Source organism: Aythya ferina, assembly GCF_964211825.1.
Source record: "Aythya ferina genome assembly, chromosome: 2".
NCBI classification, from domain to species: Eukaryota; Metazoa; Chordata; class Aves; order Anseriformes; family Anatidae; genus Aythya; species Aythya ferina.
This window is the reverse complement of record NC_140297.1, coordinates 46,140,726-46,154,414: the sequence shown is the minus strand read 5'-3', so window position 1 is coordinate 46,154,414 and position 13,689 is coordinate 46,140,726. Positions and strand designations below refer to the sequence as shown.

At 44.2% G+C, this 13,689-nt stretch overlaps 1 protein-coding gene across 1 annotated transcript; it reads left to right on the top strand.

The window, feature by feature from the left end:
• Positions 1 to 2,187: 2,187 nt before the first annotated feature.
• LOC311431116 (C-C chemokine receptor type 8-like) lies at positions 2,188 to 6,193 on the top strand. The gene is made up of 2 exons (XM_084508346.1): positions 2,188 to 2,696; positions 4,219 to 6,193. Exon 2 carries the CDS (start codon positions 4,228 to 4,230, stop codon positions 5,281 to 5,283), a length of 1,056 nt encoding a protein of 351 aa, XP_084364472.1. The 5' UTR covers positions 2,188 to 2,696; positions 4,219 to 4,227; the 3' UTR covers positions 5,284 to 6,193.
• Positions 6,194 to 13,689: the final 7,496 nt, after the last annotated feature.

The window sequence follows — 13,689 nt, the reverse complement described above, 5'->3', positions numbered from 1 at the left end:
GCCCCCATGTTGAAAACTTGATCCCCACCACCCACGCAGGAGAGGACAAGCTGCGAGGCTCATCCCACAGTGATATTTTCCATGCGTTTTTAGCCTGGCTGGTAGCTGAGGAGCCAGCGCACAGCCAGGAGCCAGGACCCGCACTGGTGAACACGCTGGTAGTTATTTATCTGCACTGCCTTCTAGCCCAGCTGTGCTGTCTGCCCTTGCTCCTCCCAGGTGGTGTGTTCCCCTGGATGCCTCTGGTTCCTCCCTGTCCCCCAAAGCAGGCATCTGCCATTGGTTTCCATCATTATTGTTACTGTCCTTTGTGCCACAGTCCCCAAAAGCCACCCCTCTGCTAGAGGCTGCCACTTCGCACCCACCTGTGGGGATAACAACCTTCCAAACCCACATTTGTTGTTTTCTAAACTCATCTTTGTTCCCTTCCTTTTGCTGCCTTGGAGAAATCAGACACTGTCTCACATCTGATAAATCTTCTTTCTTTGTTGAGACAAGCCTGAAGGGCCAGCTGTGGGTCAGGAATATCACCCAGCCAGAAGCAGCACAGGTACACAAACCTTTCTGAAAGCCAGGCAGAAATGTGAATATCATTTGAAACACAGCAAGGCTCTCTGGTCTGCCAGAAGACTTCCTCCCACCACTCCAGTCACCAGCCCCCTCCACCCATCATTTATCCTTTTACACTCTAGTTGAAGATCTTTCCCTTGTCTTCAAGGTCCTGCATGTTCCCCTCTGCACCATGCGTGCAGCATCTCTTCTGATGTTTCCCTGCTGTCCCACCACATTTTGTATGGCCACCTAGAATCAAGACCAGAGGAAATACAGCACTGAAAGATTTCCATATTAAAAATACACAACTTGAATGAACTGAAATCTTTTTGCAAAATCTTAACACATTCAAGAGAAAATACCTCAAGAAAAATTACAGTAGTCTTTCTTGTTCTAGGAAATGTATAAATGTTTTTAAATGCAGGCATGTCTTTAACAGAGGCTTTAATTCTTTTATTGGCTTCATATCAAATCACCATTTTTTTTTTTTTATGTGTTAATAACTTATCATCCAAACTAATGCAAAAAGCATTCAATGGAAGAAGTGGCACCTTTAGCTGGCTGATGTTTTGATCATAAGAAGTAGTGAAAATTGACTTTAGTGATCTTTAAAACCACAAAAGAAAACGTAACAGAGTTACATTGTGTTGTATCATTGCCTGTAACAGTGGGACATACTATTGACATATTATTAATCACATAATTAAAATATAAAGAATATAGAGAAGAAAATAAAATCAAGTTCTATCACAACAACATTGCAGAAATTAAGTCTGCAACAAAAGAATATATAAATAGATAGGAGGTGGTGCTGACTCTTAAGCAATAAGACAAGCTGGGTGCTTGGAGGCAGAGTGATGCTGTGGTGGTTTGCAGCACTGTGAGCATCCCATGGGACTGTCCTGTTCTTTCTGACTGTGCTACTGACTCATGCCAGGTCCTTCACTAGGCTGCTACTTTCATTTCCCAGCCCATTTTCTCACTTTTCATTCATCTGTCTGTGGAATTTAGCTGTGCTCTTCTTTGGGACTGCCTTTCACTATCCATTTACACAACAGCCCTCAGGCTGGAAAGCTACGTGGTGCTGGAGCTGCTATCTGCTACTGAAGAATGGGTTAATAATTTTAATGACTGACATGCTCTGGGTCTGCCACGTGTTTAGGCTCTTGGGTTCTCTGTGCTCCTGTAAGTCAGGGAAATGGTGCTTACCCATTGCTAAGATTAGTGGATGAAAAGTATATAATTTGCCTGACTTATAAAGCACTATCATTAATTTACAGCAATACATGAAACAACAACAACAACAAAAAGATTTCAGGAGATTGTGTAAAATAAAAATTTTCAAGCCTGTTCTTGTTCTACTATTTTCTCCTTGACCATGTGTCCTGAATGCACTAAAATATACTTTAAGGAACACCAAGGAAGCAAAGAAACTCTAAGATATCTCCGCTTGAACACAAGCTGTGCAAAAATGATTGCAAAGATGTAGCTGTGAGTTCTCATTTTGCTCAGAGAGTTAGTACATTACTAATAGAAAAGGACTTAAGCAGGCTTCAGTATGCAGGTTGTTATCAGCTGAAAGAAAAGAAAAACTAAAATATGCTTCTTGGAAATCAAATATCAGCTTCTGTAAAATGCTGCAGAGCTGTCAAGTTTAATGGATCTATACAAATTTCTTCAGGTCTAGCACTACTTGTGTCTAGCATTACATGTTCTCTGATGGACGCACCTCAACTTTGATATTTTTCATTTAAATTAGAGGTGGCTGTGAGACAGGGGATTTTTGCAAACTTGCATGAAAAGGTAAGCACCTTTTATTGTGCTCGTACGGTCTTCAAAAAGAGCTGTAGTTGATTTTTGTTTCACAGAGTGTAATTTTAAGCCTTCTCATCTCTTTTCCTGTTTACTGCAGCTCCAAACCCTTCTCAGTGTCTCAAAACCTTATCTGTAACTGGCAGCTGCCCATCCAACACCTGCTATCACCAAAACCACCAGCGATGGACTAAACGTCCTGGGAACTCACAAGCCTAAGAGAGGACAAGGACACGGCAGAAGGGGACCAGGGGCGACTGAGAGCGTGAAGGCTTCTTGCTGCCCAGGATAGAAACTATAAACATTTAATCTGCTGCTGTTGAAAGTATCAGGTGAGCTGTGGTAAGCAGGGGAAGGGAGCCTGCGGTGGTTGTACCTCTCTTGATACCCAGTGGAAAGCTTCTTTTTTGGTTTGACCCTTTTGGCCAACTGATGCAGGGAGGGGAGAAAGTGGGAAGAGCTCTATCCTGGTCAAGAGAATCAAAGGCATTGGCCTTGTGAAGTCTGAAGTAGAGCATCACCAGGCTCTGTTCAGACAAGCGGAATCACTTCTGAATTCTGCCCAAATCGGACTTAATATATTTATATATCTGTACCTATATGTCTACAGATCTGTCTACATACCAGATGAACATACATGTAGCTATATATTTATATATCTCTACATCTGTATATCTCTATGTGACCGTATATATATGCATATATGTGTATATATATATATATATATATATATATACTTATAACATGGAATTCATTACATTTTGATTATTTCTGACTTTTGCTTGTTGAACCTTTGGACTGCTCTTACTGGGTCCCTGACAGGCACCTGAGAAGCATAACCACTGCTGTGGTGGTCAGTCACAGCTTGTCAGGGTTGCCCAAGAACAGGGATGAATAGCATTAACAATAAATATTTCTGATGAATGGCATAAACAGCCGTTATCTGGTGACTCAAAATCTCAACATTTATGTGTGAAATCCAAGCTGAAATTAGTAATACAGATGATCTACCTTAAAGCTGAATATAGGAAAGAATTACACTGTCTAGGTAGATTGCAGCCCTGCCTTTCTGTGGTTTCTCATTATTCCTGAGCAAGGGGCTCTGCAGGGCTGGGTGCTGTATTTTGTAACAGGCTTCTCCACAATGCATGTGCTGATTGACTTTGGTTGAAGCACGCCTGGTGCCCCCAAAAAGCTGAGGCAGGTCATTGAGGCACCAGGAGCAGAGCACAAGTACCAACTGCATCCCTCGCTGTGCCACACATGCAGATGCTCCAGTTTCCCTGCAGCACGTACGCTGCATTTAATGAATTAATCACTCTAATTGGTATTATTGCTGCTGTAACACGGTTGATTACTCCATGTGATATTTCTCCACATCAGTCTGTTTGAAGCTCTTTTGAAGTATTATCTACCTGCATGCCAGCACAGCGTAGGTGAAATGCACGATAAACATGCAAATGTCCTAGCAGTGACAAGCCAAACTCATCTGAAACAGTGCCTTTTGAAAGAACTGTACTTCTTAAAATGTGAACGCTTTACTCTACCAACCAGATCCTTTTTATGGTGGTCAGGAGTTGGCATCTGAAAAAAAAAAACACAAACGGTGGGTAAAGCACTGACTCACTTTTGGAGAGCACGTAAGATGAATTTAAAGCTGTATTCATTGCAATTCTTCAGAAATGACAAAGCAAGGAACACCCTTTCACCCTCCCACCCTTTCACCCTCACAAATTGTTTTGGTGTTTTTTAAACTCAAAAACTGAAGTTGGCCAAAAGAGGCAGGAATGACAAACTGAAGAAGCCAGGGAGATCCCTGTCAGGACCCTTTACCTCTTGCTCTCTCCTGCACAGGAGTCCGAGATGAATCCCACAAGCCATTTCTTCGAAACAACAGAGTACGCCTATGGATACGACGAAAACACTGCTCCATGCAATGAAGGAAACAGCTTTCGCAGGTTTAAATCCCTCCTCCTGCCCATCCTTTACTGCCTCGTGTTTGTCTTCTGCCTTCTGGGAAACTCCTTGGTGCTTTGGGTTCTCCTGACCAGGAAGAAGCTGATGACGATGACTGATGTCTGCCTGCTGAACCTCGCGGCCTCTGATCTCCTCTTCGTTGTGCCTCTCCCTTTCCAAGCCCACTATGCTGCAGAGCAGTGGGTTTTTGGCAACGCTATGTGCAAGATAATGGCTGGCATTTATTACACAGGTTTTTACAGCAGTATTTTCTTTATAACCCTCATGAGCATAGACAGGTATATAGCAATTGTCCATGCCATCTATGCCATGAAGATTCGGACGACCTCATGTGGCATAATTATCAGTTTAGTCCTGTGGCTGGTGGCTGGCTTGGCTTCTGTGCCCAACATCGTGTTCAACCAGCAGCTGGAAATCGAGCAGTCTATGCAGTGTGTCCCCACGTACCCCCCTGGCAGCAACACCTGGAAGGTTGCATCTCAGTTTGCAGCCAATATCTTGGGCCTCTTGATTCCCCTCAGCATCCTCATTTGCTGCTACGCCCAGATACTGAAAAACCTGCAAAAGTGCAAAAATCGGAACAAGATCAAGGCGATCAAGATGATTTTCATCATCGTCATTGTTTTCTTCCTCTTCTGGACCCCCTTCAACGTCGTGCTGTTCCTGGACACCCTGCAGAGCCTGCACATCATCAACGACTGCCAGGCCAGCAACCGGATCGCCCTGGCCCTGCAGCTGACGGAAACCATTTCCTTCATCCACTGCTGCCTCAACCCCGTGATCTACGCCTTTGCCGGGGTGATGTTCAAAGCCCACCTGAAAGGACTGCTTCAGTCCTGTGTCCGTGTCTTCTGGAGCCCCGCCAGGGGTCCTGGGGCCACTCAGTCATCTTCAGTGCCCAGCCAGCTCTCTGCCTGCTCTGACAGCGCAGGGATGCTCTGAGCCCACCCGAGATCCCTTTCTGCCAAGCACCGCACAGCCCCCGGGGCTGCACCACGTGTGCAGTGTCCCCGCAGGGTGACCCATGTGCCTGTGCTGCTTTTTGGGATGTGCTGCCCGATACGGCACAATAAGCAGCAATGTGAGCTTTCAAAGAGCACCAGTGTGTTTGTAAAATGGTGATCCTACACGCTTGTCACGTGGTGATCTTTAATTAGATCACTTTTAATACGTTTCAGCAAACAGGATGCTTCCTCTCCTACTTGTTTTCTCCCTTGTTGAAAGCATCGCTCCTGCCTCATCCCCAGCTATGCTCTGCTTTGCAGAAGCTGCTCCCTGCACAAAGCCCTGAGTCCCTGGGGCAGTCCCAACTGGCCCTAAGTCCCAAATCCCTTGGAGAAGGGGACAGGTATGGGATGGATTCACATTGCAAAGAGGGGCCGGCGATGGTCCCCCCTTTGCCTCCACTCCCAGATGGAGAGGTCTTCTTGTGTGGGGGTCCATCAGGTTGCTGAGGGACGCTGCCACCCATAGCAGCCCTTGGTGGCCACGTCTTCAAGAACAGCAGAGCAGCACCTCCAGGTGCCCCCTGTATCTGCCACACAGAGAGGCACAAACACTTGCGTAAGGTCCATTGAAGCAGCCTCACCATCTGTGTCCCCTCTGGAGGCATGGGCCCTCCAACCCTGTGCCCCAGCATTTGCTGTTCAGTGCAAATATCACAAAATGGAACATAGCACATAGGCTATATCACTCTTTTTTCCCCCCATACATTTTTTTCTGCCTTTTTGGAAACGTTTCCTTTGAATACAGGTATTAATTGCATTTTTGTATTTCTCAGCTCCTGAAAGGTTTTCTAATGACTCCCAAGCTTAGATGAAGCTAATGAAAGGATCCTTTTACTGTTGTTTTTTTTTTTGAACCAGTATCCTGTAAAATACATCTAATGGAATTCAGAGGTGTCCTGCGGCTTTTCAGCAAAAGAAGTGATGTCTCCAGCTCTCTGCTAAGGAAAATTTGCTCTCAAAATCCCAATAAAAGTTCACTGTGGAAAAAACAGCATTTATGTTGAGGTCATTTTTCTGTAAATAAAAATGTTAAAGTTAACCAAGAAGGCATCTGAAACTGTGGGAAAAACACAGCCTGGGTATTGTCAAAGACTGAATTTTCTAAGCTACTAAAATATATATTCTGTTTATTCAATTGTAGCTTTCCTTCTGAAAATAGAATTCATTTTTTTATGTTTCCTGAGAATTTAAAATGCATATCTAACTTGAGTGTCAGAATATTTTTGCCATTAGTTACTAAGTGTAGTAAATACTCCTTTCATTTACGTTAGATAGTACAATTAACTTTTCTAGATTTTATTCCTCAATGGGTAAGGAAAGCACTACAGCTTAACTATCATATTTTTACTTCTCAGAAGACTTCTACGTATTTAGAAACAAAGCCCTCTGTCGATGTAATTCTTTGGGTTTCTTTGTACTGTGCTGGCACTTTGATGATTGAAAAGATACACGGGCTAGCAGCAGGTCAGATGCCTTTCCCCTGTGGCTAGAATTTTGCAGTTTGGGTGAAAGTATTTCTGTTTAAAATGTTCAGTGACATTTGCTATCTTACCCATAGATGTTTTAGACAACATGGAAGAAATAACAGGTTTTATATATATATATGTATATATATATTTTTTTTCTTACATAACATTCTTTTGTTATTTTGTATTTTGATAAAAAGTGAAGAAGGAATTTTTTTTTCTGAGCAGCGCTCAAATAATGACACTTTGCCATGCAGCTTAAATGGCACAATTGGCAGTCAGGAGGCAGGCTTCCTGGCTGCAGGGAAAAGTCATTGATCAAATAAGAGACCCCAGTCCCATCAATCCTGCATATGACTTACAGCACCAACAAGTTGCCTTCAAGTGTAGAAAGTACATGTGGGGAGTGACCTTGACTTTTTAGGTTTCTAGATTTCAGGGAAAAGATAATTTAATGCAAAACTTAATGTAGTATGACTGAAATTGGGCAGGGGTGAAACAGGAAATGATTCACCACAGATCAAGTTCTTTTATCAGTAGCTGTTGAAAAAAAAAAAGGCCAAAACAAAGCAAAGACTGCTTTTAGCTAAAGTTAGTATTCAATGACTCTCTGATTTTAAAACACAGATCTGGATGATATCTGCAATCAGGTTATTCAGAAGAAATGATAAGGAGTAAGAAATAAGGTCTCCAAAGTCTTAGTTTCCAGTAAGTGCTTAATTGCCTTGCTGAACTTGAAATCATATAAAGACAAGACAATTTTTTTAAATTACAGAAATTCACAGTAATTTTTCAAAGACCATGCATGCACCTTTTATGTTGCTATGTCATTCAAAGTGATATAGACCAGGTATGCCCCAGACACGCACATTTCTGTCCATCATCACCATGAAATTCTGTGATCTTTAAGTGTGAAATTAAAATGTGCCAAAGGCACGTGCATCAATAATGCAGCAATGTTTTCTGCAGTAGACTAGGATTCTCTCTAGGTTACAAGACAATCACAAGGGCCAAAAGGGCCAAATTCTTTGTTTCTACTTTTTTTTTTTTTTTTGGTCCAGCTCTGAAATCATTGGAAAGGAAGAGTAATATCAGAATCTACCCCAAATGATATGTGAAGCCTTAAACAGGGAAGTTAAAAAGTTTTTGCCGGACTTACTGTAGAGCTCACTTCTGCTCTATTTGAAACACTGATATTTAAGAACCCAAAAGGGTAGGTACAAATCCCCACCCAATCCTCAAGCATGCTTCATTATGGTTGATCTCCCTCGGATTATTATCGCAGATCCCAAGGGTTGCTTTTCCCTTCAGAAGGCTCATTCTTTGTCTAACATGGCTGCAAGAAAGGAGCTGGTACACTCCTTTTACCGTGTGAACTACCAGAATGGAGAGACATCACATTAAGTACTTCAAGAAGCATTGTGCCTCTTCTCTAAATGTGAAATTTTATTTCTGATGTTGTAAATCCACTCGATTTTATGTTGATCTTACACGCAATCAGCCAGGAAGGAACCCAGGGAGACACTAAGAAATACTCAAAAGTTTTTGCTCTTCTATGCACTGAAGCTGTAGTGGGTAACAGCACCATCAGATCAAAACCAAGGTGAAGCACTACACTACTAGTATACCATTAAGGAACTGGTACTGCCATTTCCTCTGTTACACATTCTGTTTTATGTAGAAACTTGTCAACAGCAATCTGCCCTTTTTTCACAGTTATAATATTCTCTTGGAAAAAAAATAATAAAGCAGGTAGTAGATGTACCATTTCCTCAGTTTCAGTGGTTGTGACATAAAGAGCAATGACGAGGAAAAAATAAGAATTTTGCAATCTACTCATAATCAGATTGCTGGAATCAGCAAATTTTCACGTACTGAGATGTCATCAGCTGCAATCACCACTGAGAAAGCACCAAGAAACACACAGCTTTGATGTCACTTGGATTTCCTGGTGCTGCATGTGGAAATGTGGATATATATGTCAAAATACCTTGCCCAATCTTGTTAACTAAGTTGGTGGAAAGTTGATCATTATCATGGAGAGATGGAATAAAGAGATTATTGCTGTTCTGTGGTGGTTTTACTCAGCTGGGCAGCTGAGCTCCACCACAACCGCTCTCTCTCTCCCCCTCCTCAGAGAGAAAGGAAGAGAAAATACGATGGAAAGGGCTCGAGGGTTGAGATAAGGACAAGGAGATCGCCCATCAATTATTGTCATGGGTAAAACAGCCTCAGTGTAGGGAGATTAATATAATTTACTACCTATCACTGGTGGACTAGCAACGCTAGAAACTGCGAAACTGCGAAAGCACACTAAAACCACCTTCCCCCCTCCACCCCCTAGAACCAAGCTATCACACCTGTGAGTGATGCCAAATAGCCAGCTAGTGCTAAACACCACTTTTCATGTTTGATAGCATTTCCCTAGCTAGTTCTAAAATGTGTCTGAATCTGTTTGAACTTTCTAGATCTTGATTTTCATCTAACGTTTCACAACCCTCCACTTTCCTGTTTCATGTTCTCTGCCCTTCTGTAGTTATGATACCTTTGACACAGTGCCAGGAAAGTCTCATCTTATTCTAGCCCAAGACCACTTGGTAGCACACAACAAAATATCCAAACATCTCCCAGACTTTTAAAATACCTAAAATACCAACAGAACTGTGCAAAGCAGTGCAATGTAGAACTGGGAGAGAGAGAAGCAAGGAACGTCATGCAAGAGTGGTGCTGGCAGTGATTCCTGCTGGCTTTTCTCCAGCCTGAAAAGTGGGAAACAACCCACAGAAACCACCTGCCGAAGTGACATCAGAAATCATGCAGTACTTTGATATAACTAAGAAAGAAAGGAAGAAAATGACATTAAACTTTGTTTCATAATACTAAACTACTTAAGCTAATCTCAGTGAGTTTGGGAAACGGTGAGTAATTGCCTCCAAAGAGCTGAAGAGTTTATTCACAGTCCCACCAGTGGTACTTTGCTTCCAACTAGATGCTGAGGGCAGTGGTCTCCAGACAGACCCCTGTCCCTGGCAGCCCCAGGCAGCTTCCCAGCCCTGGGAACATGCACTCTTGACAGGTTAGGCTCTTTGGCAAAAGGTGTGTGAAATTCAAAAGGTGTCGCAGATTTGCAGATTACTTGACAATAATGAAGTGCGCTCACAAGTCACACATGCTGTTGGACCTAGAAAACAATGTGCTTTAGATGCTAGAAATCACCTTTTTTTTTTTTTTTTTTTTTTTTTTTTTTTTTTTTTTTTTAACCTCAACACAATTTCTAAAATGTGCAGTTCAGGGCCATGGAGAGAGAAATTTCAAAACAAGACACCAACACAGCAAATATAGAGGCACACTGTGGTGTTTTCACCCAGCTGGGCAGCTGCTGAACTCCACTGCAACCGCTCTTTCACTTCACTCCCCTCCTTAAAGGGAGAGAAAGAAAAGAAAGTATGTTGGCAAGAAAAAAAGAAAAAAAAAAAAAAGGCTCACTGGCTGAGATAAGGATAATATAATTAAAAAACAAGGAGGGGGAAAACCAAACAAGCAAGCAAAAGCCTCACAGAAGCAAAGAGAGAAAACAATAATTCTCTACTTTGCATCAACGAGTGATGTTCGGCCATATCCTGGGAAGCAGGGCCTGAACACATAGTGGTTGTTTGGGAGGACGGACGTCTTTGTAATAAGAGGCCCCCTCTTATTACAGTGCAAGAGGTCAGTGCAGCAGGAGGGCAGGAGGTGCTCCAGGCAGGCAGCAGCAGTTCCCCTGCAGCTTGTGGAGAGGCCCCTGGTGGAGCAGGCTGTCCCCCTGCAGCCCATGGGTCCCACATGGAGCAGATCTCCACGCTGCAGCCCCTCCATGGGTGGAGGAGCCCCCGGTGGAGCAGGTGGATGTGGCCTGGAGGAGGCTGCGGCCCATGGAGAGCCCCCGCAGGAGCAGGTCCCGGGCCGGAGCTGCAGCCCGTGGAGAGGAGCCCACGCAGGAGCAGGGGTCTGGGGGGAGCTGCCCCCACCCGTGGGGGACCCGTGCTGGAGCAGTTTGCTCCTGGGGGATGGATGGACCCCGTGGGACGGAGCCGTGTGGGAGCAGTGCTTGAAGGGCTGCTGCCTGTGGGCAGTCCCCGCGGAATCAGTTTGGGAAGGACGGCATCCTGTGGGAGGGACCCCACGGGGAGCAGGGGCAGAGAGGGACCGTGAAGGAGTGGCAGAGACGAAGTGTTAGGGACTGACCACAGTCCACAGTCCCCATTCCCCTGCGCCACTCAGGGGGAGGAGGTGGAAGAGGGTGGATGGGGGGAATGTGGGTTTTGTTTGCTTTTAGTTTCTCACTTTGCTAGCCCACTAGTGATAGGTAATAAATTATATTTATCTCCCTACACTGAGGCTGTTTTGCCCATCATGATAATTGTTGAGTGATCTCCCTGTCCTTATCTCAACCTTTGAGCCCTTTCCATCATATTTTCTCCCCCTTTCCCTTTGAGGAGGGGGAGTGAGAGAGCAGCTGAGGTGGAGCTTGGCTGCCCACCCGAGTAAAACCACCACATGGTGCCATACCGCAATACTGGGGCTGCTCTGGCTACACATGCAGAGCACAGTGCTGTGGGGCTGTTAACTCCACCCCAGCCAGAGCTAGTGCACACACACAGAAATTGCCGCAGAGACAAAATTGAGCCTAATTAGCTGGGGCAAGGTCATACAGCTGCTGGTCCTGCTGGTCCTGGACCTAGCTCAGATGTCCCCACAACCATGCAATATAAACAGACTTCTCCACTTATTACAGCCTATGCACCAAAACATACCTAGGACCAGCTTTTGGAGAGTCATTCAGGTTCTCCTCCTGCTTCAGGGACAAGGACATTCCTGGACTGCGACAGCAGGGACAACCTGAGTGTTTGCATTTTGAGGGGTAAAAAGATCCTTCCTCCAGCTTTCTTAAGCTGATAAAAGGAACAACATCCAGCCCAAAGGGCAATCTTCGGGCTCATTGCCTTCCTTGCTGTTGAGTAAAATGATGACTTGGATACGAGCTAGCACCTGCACGCTCATTTCTAGGCCTGGCCTTGTACCTCCTGAGCTATGTTATTTCCAGGCTCCCCTTGGCTTGCAAACAATGTGTTGCTCCTGCCTCCACTTCCCTCTCACCTCTTTGGACATGCTTCTCCACCAGTCTGAGTGCTGCACTGTCAGCCAGCTTCAATATCCCACTCACTTGTTCCACATTCTCTGTTTCTGCCCTCATTGTTTAGAGTGCTAAAAAAATCCTGGTGTCAGCAGATAATCTGTAAGGTAAGAGATAACACAGCGAGGTGAAAGACCAACCCACTCATCTCTCCACAGGAGGTGAAAACATGAAGTTATGAGTTAGCGCTGCTCTTAATTCCAGGAGCTGTTTTAGCAACACTCCTACTCACAGGTTTCAGCGTACTATAACATACTCATCAGCCTTGAGTTTCCTTCCCTCTTTTTCATTCCTCAGGGGCACTTCCCTTAGCACAGCCTTCCCTCTGCTAAGGAGTGCTTCCTCCTTTTCAGAAGCCTCTAGCATCTTGATTTCTCTTCTGCTGTTAAGCAGGCCAGAGGATAAACCTGTGCCTTTGTCCCCAGACCTTTCCCCACAGCAGACCCTCCGCTTCTCCTTGTCTCCCTGCACACTGCTGGCTGTCCAGAGCTGGAGCTGAGCAAAGCTGCCCCGTACAGAAGGCTGGCAAGTGAACGGGGAAGAAGCAGAGACATTTCTGAGTTCCTCTAGCCTGTCTCCAGCTCAAAAACATAAGCAATGTATTGAAATATATTAAAATATCTTCCTATCTTTGCCTTAGGAAATATTCACCAAGTTTTGCCTCATTACACTGACAAGGGAGAGACTTCTGTAACCCTGTAAATGGAGACACTGCTCTCTGTGCATCTTCTGTAGCCCCAGAGCCCACCCAGTGATATGATGTTGCTGCTGCTAGTACCAGCCACAGGCTGTGTGCTGAGTGTGCAAGGCCTCAGGACTGATGCTGGCCAGGCTCTCTTTGCCTGAACCCATCTTAATCTGCCCAAAACTTTATTTTTGCTTGGTTTAGCTGCAACAGCAGTTCTTCTTCTGAGCAGGTGGCTATATTTAATTTGTCTTAGTTCTGCTTACCAATGTGGAGCACAAACACAGTTTTTATATAGATGGCAGTAACAAGTAGTCGTTCTTGTAGAAAGAGATATTTATGACTCTAACATGATGCTGTACACAGTCCTAGTATGACAGCAGAGGCCTTGAGAAGTGGGGACACAAGGTGTAGAGGGATCCTTTTACAAGGGACCAACAGGGTGAAGCCACTGACCCTAGGGTTCAGAAGAGCAGTGGAAGAGTAAGCACTACACTTGTGAAAGGGGTAGAAACTACAAAGTGTGTATATAACAATTTCAGCTACTACTACTATTATAATTACTATCATCATTAAGATGTTTCTGTCCAGAAGTATTCTTGTTTGTTTGTTTGTCTGATGGCTTGTTTCTCTTTTCTTTCCATTTCTGTAATAATCAGATCTGGGCTAATAAAGATGTTTGGATTAGAGCACTAAGAGTTCAGTTACACTAGCATTAAATTCTTGGATTTATGTATCAGGTGTTTCCTTTTCCCCCTTAACAAAAGGATGAACATTACACTTGCCCCAAAGACCAGCCCAACTATCAGCATCTGTCATCTCAGTAGACAGACTTGGTTGCAGCATTGCAAATTTAAGAGATATGGCACCACCCTGGGGAAACCCAAAACAAGTCTGAGTGAGTGCACCTCCCCCTGAAGGCCTGGGATTTCACAGGTCTGTATATGATAATTGGTTTAAAGCCAGGTTCTGTCACAACTTTGAGATCCACCACTGAATTTAGTGATGGACTTGATA